Source organism: Diabrotica virgifera, chromosome 5 (assembly GCF_917563875.1).
Source record: "Diabrotica virgifera virgifera chromosome 5, PGI_DIABVI_V3a".
Lineage (NCBI taxonomy): Eukaryota > Metazoa > Arthropoda > Insecta > Coleoptera > Chrysomelidae > Diabrotica > Diabrotica virgifera.
This window is the reverse complement of record NC_065447.1, coordinates 232,616,534-232,641,398: the sequence shown is the minus strand read 5'-3', so window position 1 is coordinate 232,641,398 and position 24,865 is coordinate 232,616,534. Positions and strand designations below refer to the sequence as shown.

Below are 24,865 nucleotides of genomic sequence, written 5' to 3'. Positions count from 1 at the left end.
GGTATAATATGCAATGCAAAATGCAAGGGTCAGAATGACAATGAATGGCCGTTTCCGGATTCCCGTTTCACGTTGTTTGGTTGTGGACCTTTACCTGAATGTAATGTATTGTAGTTAAAAATAAAATTATACCTAAAAATACTCATGGTATATTATATTCATTTCAGTTGAAAACGAAACGAGAATTTCTCATTTTTCTTCAATAGAATTAAGTTTTAAACTTTTTTACCATACAATTAAAACGGTTTAAAAAAATGAATTAGATAGTTCAGTAGTACCTACCAAAATACCTAAATTTTATTAATTATTCTTAATGAAGTTGATAACTTATAGGCTAACATTATTCTTCTTACTATAGGTACATACAGTATATTCTTTTTAAGATATTTTAAAAGTATATACAAGTATGTGTTAAGCATATACTTTTGCATATACTTACGCATATACTAAGGATATTCGATTAAGGTATATTCTAAGAATAAACTTTTACGAACATTCCGAGATACTACGTACACGAATGTGCTCAGTATATTCGGTGCAAGAATATTCTTTGAAGCACATGCAAAGAACATGAAATTTAGAATGTTTTTAATGGTACATGCTATGCTTGTACTACGCATATACTAAAAAGGATATACTTCGACGAATGTTGGTAGGATATGCTTAGAACATGATACGAACATCATTGTTATGTGGGAAGCGCTGTTTCACATTATAAGAATTTAAACGTGCGAGGGTTAGAACGCACGACGACATTCCAATAGTGGCTCATGTACTCATATGGAGCCTTTCTCACTAGACGGTGGTTGGAACGTTCGGCGAAGTCGCCGTGTTTATGTCGTCCCTTGCTACAACAACAGACGGCAGCCGTGCCGTCTTTACGCACCCAGTAATATAGCGGACTTAATGCATCCTTTCATATTATGATACTGTCGTTCAGTCGCACGAAAGTAGTTTCTTTGGTTGTTTGGTACATTATTTTCATTTACACTTTATGGCTGTTTGAAGTAGGTGCATATATTTTATATTATGATGTCTCAGATTGAAGCGAGACCTGTTCTTTGGGACAAAACAATAGCAATATAGAAAGATAGAAACTTGACGAGAAATGCTTGGAATGGTGTATGCCGTGCACTTAACAGTGAATTTGACGAATTAGGTGAAAGAAAAAACACATTTGGTAAGTACAGCAAAATTAATTATATGTTACTGATAACAACAGCAATTAAAACTGCTAAGTATATTATATAAACTTTATTTTACAAAGTTGCAAGTAATGTTGAGTATAGAGGGTGTTCCATCAATATGTGTGAATATAAAAATATATAAATCGTAGCTTTTTGCGTTCATACGATGGACCCAATGAATTCGGTTCCTCTTATTTCTCTTTCTTCGACGATAAAGTAACCACTACGCTATAATTTGATTTCGCTCCATATAATATAACTATACCTTTTATTCTACGAAATTATATTTAGTTTTATAGGGTAAACGACTCGGTGAAGACTGGAGTAGGGCGGCCGTCACGTCTTGTGTGAAATTATCTAAAAAAGACATTTAAAACGAGGGGAACAACATTTAAAAACGAGTGGATTTAAATTCTGAACATGAAAAACATATATTATTGTAATGTTGTTCTGAAGCTATTTCCTTGTGGCATTTTTGTAATAAACCATTCTAAATGGGAAATAAGCCACAATTTAACTAAACAATGATTTTATTAACGTTTCGATGCAATTCCCATTTAGAATAGTTTATTTTACATAGATTGTATGAGCTAATTATATGAGCTAATCCAAGATCCCACAAATAACTTAGTAGAAGAACGATTATAAAAACAAATTAAGACTTTTAATTAAAAACATAAGAAATAATAGCTGACAAAATAGAAATTGTAAATGAATTAAATACGCATTACAGTATAATATTAAGACAAACGTATGGACAAAAAATACCCATTTGTAATGATACATCGTAATGACACATATCAGACATCGTATCATGTACCTACCTCAGCCACAAAGTGTAAATAAAACTAATATACCAAACAACACAGCAAAATATCTTCGTGCGACTCAATTCTTATTGTGTTAAAAGGACAAGTGCGTCAAAACTACCGCACGAGAAAACCCTCGCACGTTCAAAATTCTTATAATGTGAAACAGCCATATCTCTGTCTACTAAGATATTCTCACGATTTGTATGTAAAGCCACATCTGAAAAACTTACACTTTTCTTACTATCGATTTAATAAGAGTGGCTGCATCTAACCCTAGAGGAGGACACTAAATATGTAATATCTAAGCAAAACATTGTTTCATTTTCATAAATGAGTTACGTGCAATTTCAATTCTAGTTGCTAGTTTCTTTGTAAAGTCTTAATTCTCATTTATTATAGTTCCAAGGTATTTATATTGATATACATACACGTCCGATATTTTCACACCAATAATAAGTTATGAATTTGGTTTCATGGTAAAGATAAGAAACTTGGTCTCATCCAAGTTCATATTTAAGCCATAAGTTAAAGACATAACTTTAAGCTATAACTCATAACTTGCCGTATAAACTTTTTCTCTATTCTCTGTATAAATGTTTAATATTCTCTACCATTTTACAATGTGTCATCTGCATACCTCAAGATATGAATAGGAATTCCGTTTATGTACTAGAGTTCTAGTTGTTTCGTTGTCCATTACATCTTGCATAATGACTTCCGGGTACAAGTTTAATGGCAATGGATAGAGAATTCAACCTTGTTGTTTAATTTTCATGTTCACCGATTATGTGTTATCTACTTTTATGTGTCTGGTTAGAATATGTTTTCTATTATTCTTATATTTCGCTTGTCTATTTAATTTTGTTTCAAAATTGTCATGAGTTGGTCGTGTCTTACTCTGTCAAACGACTTTTCATAATCTGTAAAGCAGGTACACACATCTTAATTTACGTACAAACAGCGTTGCGTTAATACATTTAAACAGAATAAATCGTCCATAGTTCCCACTCCATTGCGAAATCCAACTTGTGTGTTAGGTACTTATGCCAGGACATAATTTTTTGTAAATATAGTTGTGTATTGTGTAATTTTTTGTAAATACTTACCTGCATTCTTTAGGGTTATTCTTCTCGTTGTCTTTCTTTCTAGGGATTGCGATGAAAGTAGAAGTCCGCCAATATTTTCCCTTTTTCATAGACAGACTGTATCAAAAGGTTTAGTAAGCACATGTATATTGTCTTCGTTTAACAACTGTAATAGTTCAGCAGGTATCTCGTCCGGACCAGGAGCCTTTCAATTTTTTGTTATCTTCAGGATAATAAAAAATTCACTACATTATCATTGATCCATTGTCTGGTTTTTCTGATATTGTTGGACCGAGTCTTTAATCTTAAACGAGGCGTTCTATACATTCTTTTCATGTTTGTATTTTTCTTTCGTTGTCTATCTGCCTGATGATTTCCGATGATTTCTGCAATTTTCTTATGTAGGTTAAACGAGTCATGTATTTCTTGTAGATTTTATATTTCGCAACATTTCTTATTCAAAAAATTTTGATTTGCAAATGACCTCTCAGAAACCTTATGGGAAATGGCTCTCTGTCAAATGCTCTGAAACTTTGGGTTCTGGTAGTCCTTGATGTGTAGAACAAAAGACTCAATGGGCGCATAGCTCCAAAAATTCATGGTTTTAAGATATAAGCCTTTGAAGTTATAGGTACAGTGAGGACGTTTGACTTGGAATAAATTCATTTTCTCGAGAATGGGCGACTCTGGAGATAAATTACAAATCAGGTCGATTTTTATTTTTAAATTACAATTTTTTGGCATATATATCATACTAGTGACGTCATCCATCTGGGCGTAATGGCGCAATCGATGATTTTTTTAAATAAGAATAGGGGTCGTGTGATAGCTCATTTGAAAGGTTATTCAATTATATATTCAATAATATAAACATTAACATAATTATTTATACAGGGTGCACAAAAAAAATTTTTTAATTAAATTAATTGGGACAAAAGGAATGTATATAATTTATTTAATTCGAAATACATTTTATTGTTGTCCGAAAACAGGAAAAAATGTTTATTGGATAAATAAATATTGTTTTTCGCTTAAATTCAATATTAAACCTGCCACCCACCTGCATCTTAGCAGTTTCAACATTTAATTTAAGCGAAAAGCAATGTTTATTTTTCAAATTAACATTTTTTCTGTCTTCTGACAGCAGTAAAATGTATTTCGAATTAAATAAATTATATACATTCTTCTTTTTGTCTCAATTAATTTAATTAAAAAAAAAATTGGGCACCCTGTATAAATAATTATATTAATATTTATATTAGTGAATAGAGAATTAAATAACCTTTCAAATAAGCTATCTCACGACCCCTTTCGCTTAAACTAAATGTTCAAACTGCTAAGAGGCAGGTGGGTGGCAGCTTTATTATTGAATTTAAGCGAAAAACAATATTTATTTATCAAATAAACATTTTTCCTGGTTTCGGATAACAGTAAAATGTATTTCGAATTAAATAAACTATATGAACTGCTAACTACAAAAAGGGGACATCTGCATAAAAGCAAATTTTACAGGAGAAGGTAAAAACTAAATAATTATGTAACCAAATCTCTTAGAAACGGAAAACTTGGTGTACATGTTCAATATGGCTGTATACATAATTCTGTAAATAAGTTGTAAATAATTTTAATTATAATTGTATAATATTCACATTTTAATGTTGTGTAAAAGTCCCCTTTTTGCAGTTAACTGTAATAAAAATGAAAATTATTAGAAATAATTCAATTAGATAAACACTACTTGCCAGAAAACACCTTTATTTGCCATTATCAACATGTAATATAAAGAAAGGAATAGAAAATAGTCCTTAGTATTAATTATCAACTTGTTGAACAGTGGGCCATTCTGTTATTTCCCTCCAAAATGGGATATTGCCATCGTCGATGAATCTGAGTATTTTTCTAATGTTTTCAACTTTTGATGATATTAATGGGCGTGTTTCAGAGTAAACTCGCGTTGTAAAGGCAAAACTGTCACTTCTTCGGTTCTTTTTCGTTATATTTCTGCTGTAAATGTCACTTCTTCGGTTCTTTTTCGTTATATTTCTGCTGTAAAAGTCCACTTTTTGCAGTTAGAGAAATTTTAACCGCATTTTTAATATACTTAGAATAGACGCAGAAGTCCCCTTTTTGTTGAAAACGATGTGTCTACGTGTAAAGAACGCAAAAATAACAAAAAGTGAATTTATGAAAATTTGTTGGAAGTCCCCTTTTTGCAGTTAGCAGTTCATATACATTCTTCTTTTTGTCTTAATTAATTTAATTCAAAAAATTTTTTGGGCCCCCTGTATAAATAATTATGTTAATGTTTATATTATTGAATATAGAATTAAATAACCTTTCAAATCATCGATTGCGCCATCACGCCCAGATGGATGAGGTCACTAGTATGATATACAGCATCCAATATACAGGTCCAATTAAGTCGGCATCATATGGGAAACTTTTTTATTCTTAGTTTTATGAAAAAAAGTTATTCTTTATGAAAAGTTGTGCATGGTCTAAAACTTAAAACACAACCATCAGCTATCAATTTTTTTAAACCGTATACGAGGTATGTCAAAAAATATGAATTTTACTCAAGAGTAAAGTAGCTTTATTTTTCACAATATTGAAAATTGTTATAATAAAAAGTTGTTTGGAATTAAGAACTATATCCTAATATGCAATTTCATCCTTCTAATAGAATTTTTTTTTTAATTTTACTAACCAACATTATTTTCAGTTATTTATTTGAATTATGATAACTCTTTTATTATTAATTTTATGAAAAACAGTTATTCTTTAAAAAATGTTCTGCAGGGTCTAAAACCTAAAATACAACCATTCTAAATCAAATTTTATCAATTTTGTACGAGGTATATCAAAAAATAAAAATTTGCTCAAGAGTACTTTAATAAAATACCGATATTTTTTACAATATTGAAAATTGTGCTTATGTAAAGTTATTTGGAACTTAAAACCATGTTCTAATATGTAATTCCATCCTTCTTATTGAAATATTCTGAACTGTAAAGGTACTTTACTCTTGATCGAAATTCATCTTTTTTGACGTACCTCGTATAAAATTAATCAAATTTGATATTAGATGGTTGTATTTAGGGTTTTTAACCATGCATAACTTTTTACAAGGAATAAGTGTTTTCGTAAAATTAATAATAAAAGAGTTATCATAATAATTGAATTAACTGAAAATAATGTTGGGTTATCCATAATTAAAAAAAAAATCATTTTTTTTTTCAATTAGAAGGATGAAATTGCATATTAGAATATAGTTCTTAATTCCAAACATTTTTTTTTATAACAATTGTCAATATTGTGAAAAATAAAGCTACTTTACTCTTGAGTAAAATTCATATTTTTTGACATACCTCGTATACGGCTCAAAAAAATTGATAACCGATGGTTGTATTTTAAGTTTTAGACCATGCACAACTTTTTAGAAAGAATGTCTTTTTTTTCATAAAACTAAGAATAAAAAAGTTTCCCATATGATGCCGACTTAATTGGACACGCCAAAAAATTGTAATTTAAAAATAAAAATCGAAATAATTTCTAATTTATCTCCAGAGTCGCCCATTCTCGAGAAAATGAATTTATTCCAACTCAAACGTCCTCGTTGTACCTATAACTTCAGAGGCTTATATCTTAAAACCATGATTTTTGGAGCTGTGCGCCCATTGAGTCTTTTGTTATACACATCAAGGACTACCAGAACCCAAAGTTTCAGAGCATTTGACAGAGAGCCATTTCCCATAAGGTTTCTGCGGGGTCCTTTATAATTCTTTTCAACTGTATAAAATACATTTATTTTAGGTTATTTAGAATAATGGATGATGACGGCAATAAAAACTTAAATAAAGAAGAGTTTTTACATGGCCTTAAAGAAGTAGGATTAGATTTAAGTGGAGAAGAAGCCCAGGAGATGTTTCAGAAATTTGATACGAATGGAGATGGTAGCGTGAATATAGATGAATTTTTAGTTCATATAAGAGTAAGTACCATTTAACTTTATGTTAAGAGCAGGCTAGCAAGCGAAATAGTCAAATAAAGAAATAATAAAGTCTCTCAAATCTATACCATACCATTCCATTTATAAATTTCTCATCAAATAACATTCCATATAGGTAATAATTGTTTTATTTTCTTTAATATACATTAACAAAATATTTTAAAATCAGTCTTTTTTAACTGACTTAATAGTCGTCTTTTTTAGTCTACGAATATTTAACATTCCGCATATGAATTTCGCACCAAATAACATTCCAAATACGATAATTGTTTTATTTTTATTTAATAACACATTAACAAGTATTTTAGAATCAATCTCCTTTTAACTTATCTACTAATAAAAGGTTATCTTTTTCCGTCTACAAATATTTAACATTCCGTATATGAATTTCGCACCGAATAACATTCCGTATATACGTTTGACACCTCGCCGCGTATTGGTTGAAATATGACCGCGTGCTGCAAAAAGCCAATAGAAAACTCTTAGGTGTCAAATACATATACGGAATGTTTAGATGCTCCCGGGTTGAAGTGTTACTAGAAGAAGAAAAGGTTTTTCTCTTAAAGTACCGTAATTTGGGGTAACTTGAGACACTTTTAACTTAAACCTGAAGTTTATTACATACCGAGAAAAAATTTATGTTCAAAAACTATTTGAAAACATTAGTGGCATAGGTAACTATGATATGTTTATAGAATATTTCTGTTTATTTTGTCGTAAGTAGTTTTTTCAATTTTTTTTATGTCTGTCTCAAGTTACACACTAGAATGGGGTAACTTGAGACAGCCGTATAAATTCAACAAGTGGCTCAAATTACGCCTTGATAGAGTAACTTGGGACACCGAAAATATAATTATAAAGTGTTATGTTAAATTGAGACATTTAGAATATTTTTTTGGGTTAATAAGAAAGACAGAGAGCTCAAAACTTTTATTTAAAAACAATTAATTACAGCAATTTTAGTTCGGGTACTGAAAAAATACCTCTATTATTTAGGGCTTTAGGCGGTTTAATACCACCTACAATGTCCTGCCAGCAATAATACAGTTCATCCTTAGGTTTGGGCCATTTCCAGTTTTCCCGTGAAGTCTTTGTCATTGCACTTATTATTGCGCCTTTACTGTCAATCTTTTCAATTACCCCAGGATAAAAATTTAAGTCGTAACTATGACAAAGCATCCAACTTGTTTAGTTATTGCCGTTATTGGCTGCAGAGGATGTTTTTCTTGATGAGAGTAAATATTATCCTGGTCATTAGTCTCTTCAGTAATATTGTCTTCAATAATGTCAATCTGTTTTGCTTGAAATGAATCCCAGTCATCATCTGAACTGTCGTCAAATACAACCTCATTGCAACTGTCTTCGTCACTTTCACTAGACATAATTACTTTACTTGTATTTTGCCTTTTCTTACTGGATGATGGTTTTTCTTTATTTTTTTCCATTAATTGGCTTCTTTTCTTTTTTTCTGGCTTTGGTTTGTCTTCCAAAATTACTATATCCTCTTCACAGATTCCTCTACCAGCAGGAACATTCAATTTCTTTTTCTTTTGTTTTCTTAAACCATCTGTCTCTTTCCTTCTACATTCTTCTAAATATTGTCGACACCCTCTTCTAACAACAACTTTTTTACGACCAGGATCGTCTGTCATATTTGTTTCATCATAATTAATGACAGAATGAGAAAGAACTCCCTCCATTGACTGATTTAACTCATCAAAGTAAATATTTATGGCGTTATGGTCGACTTTGGCTCGAGATCTCTTTATGTTTTGGCACATTTTATTACTCAAAGTGTTCTGGTGACGCTTCAAGAAAGACATGACAAAATCTCTACCTGGCATGTTGTTTTTAAATCTATGTTCATTTCTTCCAGATCGGTCGAGAAATGCTTTGATAATGAGTCTAATATCGTATAGTGTGAGAGGAAAGCCCCAATCCCCAGCTGAACATAGACACATTACTAAAGCATTTTGGTCAACTTCATTTAAAACAAATGGTCTACCGACCTTTCCTGTGTTCTTTCCATATATTGCTCTATTTATAGAACATCGTGGTATTCCAAATTTTTCTTCGGCTTTCCTCAAAGAAATCCCGGAACTAACAGCTTCCACTGCTTTATGAAGTTGCTCCTCCGAGAAATTTCGGTATTTTCTAGATCCCAAAATTCTTTTTTGGGTTCGAACCATACCTGAGCCTGAAACAATAATGAAACAATGGTAAGTAGATAGGTAAGTAGGTAGGTAGGTAAGTAGGTAGGTTAGAAACTAGTTTTTACAGTATCTAATTTGTGGTGGGGTAACTTGAGACAGTTGTCTCAAGTTGACCAACCAAGGTCAGGCTGAGAATTAATATTTTATAGCAGCCATAAACTTCGCAACGTCGCAATGAAATTTACGGCACACCAATATTAATATTAGAGGTTATGTTTTCTATAACAATTGCTTGTTTTCGGATATTAGTCATATAATTATTATATAAGTTATGTACTATATGAAATTTGGCAGTTTTAAAGTTGACGTTTATTAAAAAATTATCAACTTACCTTAGATAAGACAAAAGAATTGAATTACTAACGGTCAACAACCACACGTTTGCTACCTTTTGCTATCAAAACAACACTATCAATGTTAACCGGGATGCCAAATCGACGAAAAATAATAGTGTCTCCAAATTGTCTCAAGTAACCCCATCGTCTCAAGTTACCCCGAATTACGGTACATCGATATTCCAGAAACAAATTATTGCAATTCGTTTGATAGAGTGCGGCTAATTATACAGGGTGTAACGAAAATACAGGTCATACATTAAATCACATATTCTGAGACCAAAAATAGTTCGAATGAATCTAATTTACCTTAGTACAAATATGCACATAAAAAAAGTTACAGCCCTTTGAAGTTACAAAATGAAAATCGATTTCTTCGAATATATCGAAAATTATTAGAGATTTTTTAATGAAAATGAACGTGTGGCATTCTTATGGCAGGAACATCTTAAAAACGAATTATAGTGAAATTTGTGCATCCCATAAAAATTTTATGGGGGTTTTGTCCCCTTAAACCCTCCAAACTTTTGTGTACGTTCCAATTAAATTATTATTGTGGTACCATTAGTTAAATTCAATATTTCTAAAACTTTTTTGCCTCTTAGTATTTTTTTGATAAGGTAGTTTTTATCGAGTTGTGGCTTCTTTTTTAAAATGTTTACATAAAAATTTTATGGGGGTTTTGTTCCTTTAAACCCCCAAATGTTTGTGTATGTTCCAATTAAAATTTTACTGCGGTACCATTAGTTAAACACAGTGTTTTAAAAACTTTTTTGCCTCTTTGTATTTTTTCGAGAAGGCACTTTTTATCGAGATATTACTTCTTTTTTAATATGGTTCAAAATATACCTAAAAATGTAAATCATAAATAAATTTTCATATTATTACCAAGTCTCCATAATCGTACTTAGCCATATACAAATATGTGGTGGATTTGACAAATATTCAAAATATCTCGATAAAAACTGACTTTTCGAAAAAGTACTAAGAGGCAAAAAAGTTTTTAAAATATTTTGTTTAACTAATGGTACTACAATAATAATTAAATTGGAACGTACACAAAAGTTTGGGGGGGTTTACAGGAACAAAACCCCCATAAAATTTTTATGGGGTATCCAAATTTCACTATAATTTTTTCTTAAGATACTACTACTATTAGAATGCCACATGTCTATTTTCAATAAAATATCTCTAATAGTTTTCGATATATTAAAAAAAATCGATTTTCATTTTGTAATTTCAAAGGGCTGTAACTTTTTTTATGTGCACATTTGTACTAAGGTAAGTTTGGTTCAATCGAACTATTTTTGGTCCCAGAATATGTGATTAAATTTATGACCTGTATTTTTGTTACATCCTGTATATCAGAGACATGACTGTCTATCTTTTCGGTCTAGAAATTTGTTCTTCGTTCCCATTATGACATGGTTCAATCTGGGTTGAGCCTCGTATAGTAGTCTAAATATACATACTTATAGTAGGTATACATAATATATTATAGTACATAGTGTAAATTGTGTCAAGAGGGAGGGATTTTCCTAACTAAATTCCCTACTCATAGGTATGTTGTTGCCGGTAATATGTTTGTCAAATTAATATTCTTATCGATCTCTACAACGAAAATACAAAATACATAAGCGTATTTGTTTATTACACAAAATTGTTGAAAATGAAGTATCGATTATTTAGGTTTTAGAAATTAATAACGCTTTATGTCGTGTCATACGTTACATTATTTATTACCTATGTATGTACATTACCAGCACTATTAGGATAATGCTTTTATATTTTATTAAAAACAAGAGTTTCTAAACATTCGTCGTCAATAATAGTAGAATAATCGTCATTGAGTTTAAAACAAGATTTGAGAATAATAGTCATATTTTGAATGTAAATAATTTTTTAAAAATACCTCAACTTAAATAGTTTTGGTACATTCCATGTCAAATCACTCAGGCAAAAAATTTTGGATTTCCGATTTTTCTGAAAATTGATATATAGCTTCTGCGGGACGTAAAAATAAGATATTTAATGTCAAAAAATATTTTTCTTCTTTTTTTCTCAAAATGTTATTTTATGCGATTTTAAAGTGATTTGGTGTTTATTTAAACAAATTTGCATTTTCTATCGTAAAGTATCAATGAAAAATATAATATTTTAATAAAACGGACTCAAAAATGTCATTATATGGCATTATAACAAGTTATTTTGATTCAAAACAAGTTTTTGATCAAATTTTATAGTGTAGAAAACTTTAAAATACCGTATTTTACATTTACCTCCATTGCCCAAATACATCATCATCGATTTGGCTGAAAATTTACACACAGATAGCCAAAATATAGGACTTTAAGTGGTTAGAAGGATTTGAATTATATTACAATACCAAAAAAGTTACATGCAGTAATATCAGACTCAAAAGTATATTAGTCCAATCGGGATAGCATTTGACCTTGCATGTCGAGCTGCCCAAAATTTTATTTTTCTAATCTTTAGGGAAATCAATAGTAGTCCAAATTTAAAATCACGAATGAATTCCTCCGTTAGGTTAGCCGCCATCTTTAACTTTTCGACAAAAATTTTAGGAACTGAAATTGTTCCAAATAAATCGTATTTACAATTATTACAATTTCTTTTTAACAGTTTTTGTCGTGAGGTCGATATTTTCGAGTTAATTGTACTTACAGTAGACGCCTATATTTTTGACTATGATATTGCATGTAACTTTTTTGGTATTGTAATATAATTCAAATTCTTATTTCTTCAAATTCTAAGCAGATTATGATGTATTTTGGAAATGGAGAAAAATGTAAAAAAAACGTATTTTAACGTTTTCTACACTATAAAATTTGATCAAAAACTTGTTTTGAATCAAAGTAACTTGTTATAATGCCATATAATGATATTTTTGAGTCCCTTCTACTAAAATATTATGTTTTCCATTGATACTTTACGATAGAAAAGGCAAATTTGTTTAAATAAACACCAAATCACTGTAAAATATCGCATAAAATAACATTTTGAGAACAAAGAAGAAGGAGATTTTTTGACCTTAAATATTTATTTTTACGTCCCGCAGAAGCTATATAAAAATTTTCAGACAAATCGGAGATCCAAAATTTTTTTTGCTCCAAAATTGAGTGATTTGAAATGGAATCACCCTTTTACATGTTACACTTTTTAGAAAGATTCACTATTTCAGACGGCTCTTTAAGACTTCTTCCAATCGGAGGTTGGTTTTCATTATCATTATCTTTACTCTATCTACCGATACTCTGAAGAGTTCTATTGAACCGCATTTAAACCAGTCTCTTAAATTTTTCAACCATGAGACTCTCCATCTTCCTATATTTCGCCCTCCACTTATCTTTTCCTGTGTTATCAATCTTAATGTCCAGCTTTTAAGTCCATATTGTACAGTGGAACCTCGATAACTCGGTTTAATCGGGACCACGGCCGATCCGGGTTATCGAAAATCCGGGTTAGTCGGAGAATATGGTAAAAATTAATAAAACATGGTATACTTACAGATAAACTCCGTTATAATTGAAATACGACTGTACGGTCACAATCGGAACGATGTTATGTTATTTAAGAACAGTGAAGACTAAGACCATTGTTTAAAAAATAATTTTTTAAATAGTCTTTTAGTCTTTTTTAAACAATGCTAAGACAGTTTGAAATAAATAAAGGAATAACAGGTGCCTGTTGTTTCCGATAATCCGAGATAATGAACGTCGCTCTGTGGCCGTGTGCTATGAGTCATTTATACTATCGTATAGTTCAAATTACACAAATACCCATTATCTCTCAAATATTATATTACATACATCTTTATTGTTGAAATGTTTGTCTGATGAAAATCGGTCCGGGTTACCGGGGACCGACTTATCGGGGTTTAACTGTAATTTGTAATATCGAAAACACGTACCTAACATCTCAGAACTCAGAGTTCTAATCTAAGATCTTTATTGCACAAAATTGTTTTCATTTTTACAAACCCATTTCTTGCTAGTTCTATACTGGTCCTCACTACTGTTGTTTCATTTTTTTTTTCTAAAATCCAAGTTCCCAGGTATTTGTGTTTCTAAATTTCCCATTTATTTCATTTGAATAAAAATACTATTTATAGCATGAAACTCAATAATAGTAAACACAAAAGTAGGGCTTGGTCTATCTGATTAGATTATATTATTAGTTATTGATCTGGTGACACAGTGAGACTTTATTAATGAATTGCTACGCGGAAACACTTTACTTTTTAAGGGGGTAGGCGCAAAATTTCGGCTCCAAAGCTTTTTAAATTCATTCATTTTTTCGAATCCTGAGAAAACTAATAAGTATTTTGAAAAATTTAAGCGCAGATTGTAAGATTATATTATTACCGAGGGCCGAGAGTCGCTCAAAATAATATTTATTTTAATAAGTTACAGGGGTAACACAAAAGAGAAACATTTTTTTTTTACTTAGCTAATGCTTCGACAACTAATGGCCATTGGCATGGTGATGGTATAGTAGATTTTACCAATTATGTACCTAGTGTAATGTGTAGTGTGTGTGTTGAGTAAGTGTCTTGTTACTTTGCAAAGAGACGCTAATTGTATCCGAACGTCTGCGGTCCCTCCGGTGAGTACCGATCCCACAAGGATAGAAATTATTTTCATTTATTAATTTATTATAAACGAAAAATTCTCTACCCTGGTGAGATTCGAACTTACGACCATTTGGATGTTACGATCGAAAGGTAGGCGCTCTTACCACTGAGCCACAAAGGTAGGGCAGTCAATGAGGGTATTTGGCTCCGAATTCCATCCTACTACATCGATTTACTTGATATTTTCACAGTAAGTAGGGAAATAGTAGTAATATAATAATAGTAAGTAGCTCAAGAAACAAAGTCTACCCTATGCCGATGTGCGCTTTTATTTTGGGGGTGGTTCCCACCCCTTCTCGGGGATGAAAAATGTTTTGGTTAAAATAGCCACGGAAAAGGCTAGAGAACCTAATTTTAAGCAAAAACTGTTCTATAATTATTTTTTGAAAACTCAATACTTTGTGAGTTACTCGTGGTTGAAAATTGGCCATTTTCATTGAAAAATTACACCTTTTCGGACGGATTTTTGCGAATACCTTAAAAACTATGCATCTAACAAAAAAACTATATGAAATATTTCTGTAGGTTATAAGAAAACAAAGACAGTTGTTCCTTCATAAATCTTCTAGTTAAAATACAAAGAGGGGTATGGTAGGTAAGAAGAGATTGTTTTGTTTTGCTTTGCTGCATTCAAATTAAGCGAGATATTCTGCAAAAAAGTTGATGACTAACGTATTTTAAGAAGAAATGAGAAGTATATTTACCCCTCATTCATCAGAACTTAAATACATCGTTTTCCTTCTACAATACTTTCCATTATAGTATTATTTCTATGTTCAAAAAGTTGGACTGGAGGATTAAAATGGACGGTTTTTGAAAAAAATAAAATTAAATTATAGAGCGCATTTTTAAATTTTCTTAAAAATCTTCCTTTTCCTCCATGTAACTCGAAAAAGATAAGAGATACGAAAAAAAGATACCACACAAAAATGTAGGCCTTTTTCAGATATAAATTTCCTTTTTTTTTCATTACTGTCATTATCATGTACTTATCATTTTCAAGTTACATGGAGAAAAACGAAGATTTTTAAGAAAATTTAAAAATGCGCTCTATAATTTGATCTTTTTTTTTTCAAAAACCATTCATTTTAAACTCGTCCAACTTTTTGAACATAGAAATAACACTATAATAAAAGCTTTTGTAGAAGGAAAAAGATGCATTTACATTTTGGTGGATGGGGGTTAAAATTACTTCTCATTTTTTCTTAAAATTAATTAGTTATCCATTTTTAATGTAATGGACCTCTAATATAGCTCATTTTAAAGGTCTTTTCAAGCAATACGAAAGGTATTAGTAGCATTATACACCTAAAGTTGACCGTTTCTCTGTTATTTCAAGTTGAATACACCAATTTGAGAATGTACCAAAAAGCAAACTATTTTCACCTACCATATCGACGCTGTCAAGCCAAAACGGCATAAACGACCTTAACTTGATTTTTCAGGAAACACAAAAAACTGATTATTTTTATTTTTACCAATTCTGCTTATCTGCATAGTGACTCAAAAAAATTGATGATTTTTTTTTAAATTTTACTGAAATAAATTAAAAACTAGAAAATGGCGCTTATGTCCAGTCAAGATATAACATTGGTGAATATGCCAAACTTACCTCTGGCGTTTGTGTCGATGGCATCGTTGTAAGGTTAACCAATATGGCGCTTAAAATGGATATATGCCATTAATGAAAAAAAAAAACGAAAATTAAAAATTGTCGTTTATGCCAACAAGAAAAATTATGAAATTACGAAGATTTTTGATAGGCTTTATTTTTTTTAATCAAAAATACATTCTAAGTTAAAAACAATAACCTAAATTCTTTAAACATGTTTTTGATGCTAGGATGAAATACTTAAAAGTAAATAATTCGCAAATAGAAACGGATATATAATAATAGCGGATTCTAATTCATAATCACTGTCAATATTTGGTTCAACATCATTATTGATTTGATTGCTTGTATTTTCCTTATTTTGATCACTACTTATACCGTCACCCAAAACATTATCTGCTGCTAAGTTGAAACATGTGTTAGATCGTGACTAAATATTTCTTCTTCTACTGCAACGTCTGGTGGTTCCTCAAAGATGATAATGTCATTGCTAAAGGCTTCTGCAATGTTGGCATTATAAATATCATAAACCTCTAAGGGGAATATAGGGGAATTATTGTCAGTCTGTATATCATTTTTACTGCTTCGGTATATGTTTTATTGTCATTTAGTAAGGCCATTATGTTTTTACTTCTGCTATTCATCTGCAACAAAAAAATGGCATAAACGCCAAAAATCGATCGCCATTTATAGCTATATAAAATTGATTTGAACTATATGCTGTAATACAAAATGAATTGTTCATCACACTAGTACAAAGTTACAATAGAAAATTTTAAAATAAACTTTTTATTTGCGCAATTTTTAAATAAGAAACTTCCATAAGAATACCATTGAGGAATGGCGCTTGTGTCAACCACGATGTAAATATTTGGTTTTGGCATACACGCCTCATAGTTTTTAAAGAATTTCAGTGTATTTACGTTTCAACAATCAATACAAATTGAAAACATTGCAGAGGTAAGTAATATCATGTTACTTATCCATAAAAATTGTAAAAATACATACCTTTACTATTATTACTGGACCGAACTGTACACAATGCTAATCTTACGGGCACTGGCGATTATGTCAATCGGTGTTCACGTCGGTGTTCACGTGCGTGACTAGACAGGCGTTTATAAAAATTTTAAACCAATATTACCCCTATTTCACTTTGTCTGGGGTTATACCGCGTTGACTGCCTGGTGCGGAAATTAAAATCCTATTTTTTGGTGCAGCCAACTAAAAAGTGGTCATTTTGGCGTTTATGCCGTTTTGGCTTGGCAGCGTCGATATCTCTTTTTGTATTACAACTAGAAGATTTATGAAGGCAAGTGTCTCTATGTTTTTTTTATAACCTACAAAAATGTTTATTACAGTTTTGTTAGTTAGATGCTTAGTTTTTAAGGTATTCGCAAAAAACCGTTCGAAAAGGTATTATGTTTCAATGAAAATGGCCAATTTTCAACCACGAATATCTCAAAAAGTATTGAGTTTTCAAAAAAAAATTATAAAACAGTTTTTGCTTAGAATTAGGTTCTCTAGCGAATTCCGTGGTAATTTTAACCAAAACATTTTTCCACCCCTAAGAAGGGGTGAGAACTACCCCCAAGATAAAAGCACACATCGACATAGGGTAGAATTTGAATTAGGAGATAAGTAGAGGCTAGGCCCAAAATTTCATTAAAATCCATGCAGTAGGATAGAATTCGTAGGTAATATCCTATTCTTGCTCCCACTGACTGGCGTAAGGGGGTTAAGAGAAAATTTAGCGTGATATTTAATTTCAAATATCTCATTCAAGAGAAACTTTTTGTTTATTCTAAGGGATTTTTGGCCCTTGGTGATATTGTAATTTTTCATTCTGCGTTTAAATTTTTCAAAAATATTTAGATCTTAGTTTTATCAGGATTCAAAAAAATGAATGCATTTAAAAAGCATTGGAGTCGAAATTTTGCGCCTGTGTCCTTAAGGTACTAGTCAAAAAGTGTGGTCTCGCATATTCACTTGATCCATTAACGCACAATTTTTTTTTTCAAATTTTAAAATTTAACGTATAGGTAGGTAGGTACCTAATTATCGATAATATCATTAAATAATACCGGGATTAATACAGGGATTGCCTTGACATAGAGTTGACCTTCTGTTATCTTTTTTGTTCGCAAAATTAAGTATGTTTTATCCGTTGATTGATGTCCCATATTAATATTTCAATCAACGTTTTATCTCAGTTTATGATATCATAGGTTTATCGAAAATGTACAAAGACTTGGTATATATCTATATCTACTCCCAGGCTTTAGATAATATTTTTGTTTTATAAGTTCTTAAACAAATAATTCAGTTTATTATAGCCTAAAATATATATGAAAATTTGCCTTTAAATTTGAACAAGTTTTATTGATCAAAAAAAAATTAGTTTGAGTGATCTACAAATAGGATAGTCTATACTTCATGTGTAAATCTGTCCTATTTATAGGTTAAGCAGAGGAGGGCCGCGTTTAGGTCAAATGACGCCCTAGACAAATCTCTAGTAGCCGCCCTTCAAACATGTACCATTTTTGCGAAAAAAAAAATGTAAGCAGAACTTTTTATTTAAATAAGAATGTCAGGTTCTTCAAATAATGTTTGGAAATGTGTTAAAAATATTATTTATTTTACATCAGGCGTAATGTTACATATTATTACTATTATAATAAGTATGTTGGAGCGTTTTGACCTGTGCCCAATGCATGCGTTTTAAAGCATGATACGTAGACATTGCCTGTTTGTAGGTGCGCCTAATCGTTCGATTTTAAATGAGAGATGGATTGAAAACATTACTCAAGCACTATGTGTTTATAGCTTTGTTTAACAATAAAAAAATTAATTTTTAGCAATGCAAATAATCAAAACCGGTATAATTTGACATGAACTTTCAAATGCGGTAGCTATTTTATTTTTTAATCGAAAGTTATTCGGGTTCAAAAATTGCAATTTTTCGATATTTTGAAAGTTCAACCGCGTTTATCTCGAAAACTATGCATCCTACGAAAAAACTTGTAACAACATTTTTTGCTTAGAATGACCCAAAAAAAAGAGAAAAAAGGTTTGTTTTGCTAAGAATCGCTGTTATGTAATTCCTCAAGTTCTTTGTTTATAACAATCTTATCGACATCCGGATCAACTGTTAACCAAAAAATTCGTGTTTTACGGGACAAAATACATAGAAAATTGGGTAAGTCCATCTGAATAAAGTAGGCCATTGTACCGTTTTCTATTAATAATGATAGTATGATTACAAAAAATGGATTTTTGAGAAAAAATTATTTTTTCAAAAATTGTTTAAAAAAATTTACTATTTAGTAATTAATAAATGTCTAGACAAATTGTATATTTGTAATGTACACAAAAGTACATACAAATTAAAAGAAGAAATATCAAAATCCATTGAGTAGATCCCAAGATATAGAAAATGATAGTAGTTTTAAGTTGCTTTTTTAGTTTTTGGACTCGTGCATTTGTCGGCTCCCGCCAAACTTTTTTAGTTATTACTGACCTATAGAATGAAAATCTACATTATGTTTCCTGCTTAGAGTTCGCGTCCGTTTTTTAATTATTAACAATTTAGTGCAATCAAAGCAGTAGCTCCCCTTCACTTACCATGACTGATCACCATTTGAACTACATTTTTAAAAATTCGAATAAAATATCACCTTTTCGAATATGTAAAAAGATGTTTTCTACGGGCAATATTTTTCTAAATAAGTTATTCTAAATGTTTATAAACTAGGATTTTTTACTATATTAAATAATTTTTATCTTTTATTAATACATTTTGATAGTATCACTTTTCTACTTTCATTTGGCATACGCAAAATTGTGCTATCTTCATTATTTTCAGTCATTTGTTATTGCAAAACAAAGGTCTCTGGGATAAGGGACCGTTCAAGTATTACGTAACGTAGGTTGGGGGGGGGGGGGGTTAAAAATCTTCAAAAATTGCGTTACGTAATAGTTAAACACCCATTACAGTGCCTTACGTAGGTGGGGGTCAAAATCTTCAAAAATCGCGTTACGTAATACTTCAACGCTCCCTAAACAAATATAATAACTTTAAACTAATTAATTGATGGGTCTCAAATTTTGAGGGTTTTTTTATGTACCCCAATACCCAACTTTGAGTGAAACACTGCAGTTCAAAATTAGTTTTAGTAAAAGTTATTAATAAATAACGATTTTCAGTTATTTTGCAGTTTACGAAGCAACAAATTAACTTTTTAACATTTAGATTTAACTATTTAGATTTTTAATTGAGTGCAAAAAATGGAAAACATTACGTTGATTGCACTAAATTGTTAATAATTAAAAAACGGACGCGAACTCTTGGCAGGAAACATGTAGGTTTTCATCTTATAGGTCAACAGTCAACAATAACTAAAAAAGTAGTCAGCTGCCTCGATATTTCAGTGTCCCGAACATGATCTATTTCTTGCTTATTTCCCTGGAGTATATCTGTGCGACGGCACGAACCTTATCTACTTGTAATAATACAGTTTGAAAATCCCAACTCTAACTCGATGTCCTACTGTAGACAAGTCAAATCTTTAGTTTCTGCAAAATGTGCAATATTAAAGTGTTCAATGGCCCATCGCCTTTGCCTAGCTGCCAGCGGCCTAATAATCACTAAATTTATGACTTCCGTCCTTTTTGAATAAATAGTGTTAAGATAACAGAATGCTATGTTTGTTTTATTTTTGTTATGAATGCAATTTGTTTTATTCTATATAGAAATGAATGCCCACTTCTATTTCATTGATGGATGAACATACATACATGTTATTCGATTTTAATTTTTATATACAAATATTTTTTGTACAGTATTTTTGCCGCCCTCTCACAATTTGCCGCCCTAGGCAACTGCCCATATTGCCTAATGGATAAAGCAGCCCTGAGCAGAGCTAAACATTTATGGATGTGCCATGATGTTTTCTCAAAGTCTATTCTGTAAATTTAATTTGTTTAGTTTTGTAGCAATATAACAGTTTATGTATTTACATGTATGAGTATTTTGCTAACTTTTATTCTTGTATTACAGCCACCACTAAGCGAAACCCGCAAAAAAGTCATAGACGAAGCATTCCAGAAACTGGACAAGACTGGAGACGGCGAAATAACAATCGACGATTTGAAAAATGTCTACAACGTGAAAGCGCACCCCCGCTACATCTCAGGAGAAGAAACAGAAGAATCCATCCTCACTAGATTTTTAGGAAATTTCGAAACCGACTCGACCAGAGATGGAAAGGTCACACGCGAAGAATTTTTGAATTACTATTCTGGAATAAGTGCCTCGATCGACAATGATTGTTATTTCGATTTAATGATGCGACAAGCTTATAAGTTATAAATTGTTTGTTTTTGAAGTATTTGACATCGAAATGTATTTGCTTGTTCTCTTTAACTATATTTTTAAGAATAAATGTAATATGGCCAACGTTATAAAAGACTATATAAAATGTTAGATCCAATATTTTAAATCTTACTTTATTTTAAGTCCTAAAAATAAATTATATTAAAGTTGTGGTAAAAGGTTCTAACTAAACCAAGGCCAGAAAACAAAACAAAAAGTACTAAATATAAAAAATAGTCCACATTAAATTTTATCTATTTTATATAGTTAAAATATACGCTTGTTCAATAATTGAAACTCATCTTTGGCCAGGTTAGCTTTGGAAACAATTGTAATCACCAAACTGACGTTGTGCCATGTTAGTTATGCTTGTAAATGTGGCACTGATCAGTTTCACACGAAAATGTCCAGATAATTGTATCGAAATACTAAACGTAGGTAAAGAGAAAACCCATTTCTAGATTTAGAAATATTGTTCTAAAATTGCAATTCTCAAATCTTTCAATAGTCACGTACAAAGCATTATAGTTTATTGTCGTCACCCATAAAAGTTCGTGAAACCGGAAAGGATTAAGTTTCTAGATATGAGATGATTCACTTGCCGAATACGCCTATTTAGAAATTTACGTTTTTAAATTTAAACACACAAAGTAAAATCATATACCTATAACAGATTTTACATAATATCAGACGACAAGATGGGGCCCCTGCTCGATTGGGGCCCCCGCAAGCTTCACGCTGCGGAGGCCTCTGTTACGCCATGAGGAAGCTCTCACGTGGTGTCATTCTTCTACACGACAATGCTCGGCCTCATGTTGCCAAAGTAGTGAAAGAAAATCTACAACGAAATAAATAGAGGATATTAGAGCATCCACCCTATAGTTCAGATTTATGGCATTGCGATTTTCACATGTTTTGTCTACCGAAAAAGGCGTTCAAGGTAATATCGTTTGCAGTCGGACGGAGAAATACAAAATGCCGTAAAACAGTTCTTCTACCAACACTCACAAGAATTCTTAAAGCAGGGTATACATCGGTTGGTCAAATAATGAGATATGTGCCTTAGTTGTAGTGGTAATTAATTGTAGATATATTTGCCAATCAATTTTTTCTGGGTCAAAGATGTGTTTTAATTGAACAAACCTAAACTGGGTTTACCAGCAGTATTCTTTTTCAAAATATTCGAACATACGGTGTATCAGTTCTACTGATTTTCATCGTTTATTCTAATAAAAATACTGTTAGTAAAAGGACTATAAAATCCTTTCTAATCACAAATGGGGTGCAGACACAACCATTCTTCTACGATTATATCAATCTCCAATTAGAAGTAAATTAGATTATGGATGTATATGCTACGAAACTGCTATTAAAAGTTAACTTAACCAACTGGATATCATCCAATCCACAACATTGCACATAGTTTTCGGAGCTTTCAGAGCTACGCCCAATTATAGAGCGTTTCACGATAAAAACGGAACGCGCCTTAGATAGTGCAATGTATTTCTTATGGACGATAGAAGCGCGCCGATGCCACGCCGTACGAGTAGAATGAATCGTATATCGGCAGTCGAGTATAGCCACCCGTGCCCGAGAGGTTTGGCAACACTGATCTCCATAAGCGCAATGTTTTGTTCTTAACGTTAAACAAAGTATAGCAGCCTTCAAGTCTGAGCAGGAGAACCGCAATTAATTCTTGGAAGGCAACATTTTTCAATGTTGTACCAACAACTATCTCAGTGCAAATGAAAACTCCTTCATAACCAGTTTAATAAGCAAAAACTCTCCAAATCTGTATTCAAATTACTACCTTACAAACGTACCATTCAATGAACGCATAAATCGATTTGAAGACGATATACATCAAAATGACAGCCATTTCTACAAACATATTCCAGTCTATTCCCTGGAAAGTTCAAATACCAAAAGTAGATTTTAACTTATTCAACGGGCGGTAGTATGCGGTAATTTGCCTTCTAAGGCGGTAGTATATGCTTGACTCGCGTGCTGGTAGTCCGGGGTTCAAATCTCACCGCCGGCAAGAACAACTAAACATTTTTAAAATGTCTATAGGCCCCAGGTCGACTCAGCCTGAATAAAGTGAGTACCTTGGGTAAAACCAGGGGTAATAATAGGCGGTTGAAGCGTAGCACTGACCCTGTTACCTTCCTTATATACCGTAGGCCCTAGATATAGCAGACTACCCTGATATAATCCCAAAGCCGCGTGAGCGGTATAAAACGGGAGACTATTATTATCAACTTATTCAACTATCCCAAACATTCACACAATTCTTCTGAAATAAAACAACAATTCCTGTCTACCATCTATAGATATCTTTATTTCAAAATAATTTTTACTGATGCCTCCAAAAGCAGCAGTGGTATAGCTGCTGCAGCTATTTTCGAAGATAGTACCTCTGTCACCCGCCTAGCCAAGGAGTGTAGCATATACTGGAGAACTGCAAGTAATCACCAACGCACTAAACCAATGTATCAACAATATATCTGATATAAATTTTCTTATTATATCAGATTCTCTGGGTGTCTTCAGTGGGGTCAAACAAATGTATCCTACTCATGGGAATTGAACACAAATAAAAGACAGGTATTATATAATGCCCAAACACGTGACAAAAACAAAATATTATTATGGGTACCATCCCATAGGGATACCAAAAACATGGATAATGGAGAATGAGGCGGCTGATAAAGCAGCAACAAAAACTGCCAAATAACATGAAAATCCCTACAATACAAAACATTCCATTTTCAAACCAAAAACATTAATAAAAACCCATATTAACATAAGCTGACAAGAAATATTGAGTCATGTAAATGATTAACACTTATTCATATTGTTTTATTAAGAAAACTATATAAATTTGATTAAAATATTGGATTTTACAACAAGCGTTAAACTTTTATAGCACTATATTGTATACTTATTGAAATTTTAAGGACGTTGTTGATGAACATTGTTTTACTATATTGGAATGTTGTGAAGTGAATCTAGTCACTTTTTCAATAAATAACCTAATGTTTGGAGTTTGTACAAATATCTTTAATTTTTGTATTAATTTATTTCCCTGATGATTGCAACATCTCATGAGGTCAAAACTTCTCTCAAGAGGTGCAAAAATCAAGATATAAAAACCATAATACGACCAGCTGTCGCGTATGGAAAAGAAATATGGACGCTAACAAAAAAATAAATAAATAAATTGTTGGTATGCTAAAGTAAAATCCTTCGAGTAATATTTGGCCCCTGCAGAGATAGCATGACAAAAGAATGGAGGCGCAGACATAACAACGAGTTAGAATGACTCTTCGGAAAGATAAATCTAGTAAGATATATAACGGCCAATAGACTAAGATGGACAGGACATGTGATACGGAGTAATGACAATCGCCTTATAAACAATGTGTTTTGGAAAAGACCATATGGGAAAATGTCTGCAGGACGGCCCAGAAAAAGGTGAAAAGATCCAGTCGGAGGACATCTGGAGAAAATGGGAAATAGTGGCACAGACCCACAAATATGGAAGGCAATAGTATACGCGCAAGGACTTAAGAAGAGTTGTA

At 31.6% G+C, this 24,865-nt stretch overlaps 1 protein-coding gene across 4 annotated transcripts in view; it reads left to right on the top strand.

Annotated features, from left to right (window-relative positions):
* The window catches only part of LOC126884724 (calcyphosin-like protein), an 86,307-nt gene extending 64,908 nt beyond the window's left edge, over window positions 1-21,399 (top strand). For all 4 annotated transcript variants that reach the window (XM_050650853.1, XM_050650851.1, XM_050650854.1 and 1 more), the window contains exons 3-4: window positions 6,898-7,075; window positions 20,967-21,399. In XM_050650853.1, coding sequence (XP_050506810.1) covers window positions 6,898-7,075; window positions 20,967-21,278 — 490 coding nt within the window. In that variant the 3' untranslated portion in view covers window positions 21,279-21,399. The remainder of the gene's footprint in view (window positions 1-6,897; window positions 7,076-20,966) is intronic.
* Window positions 21,400-24,865: the final 3,466 nt, after the last annotated feature.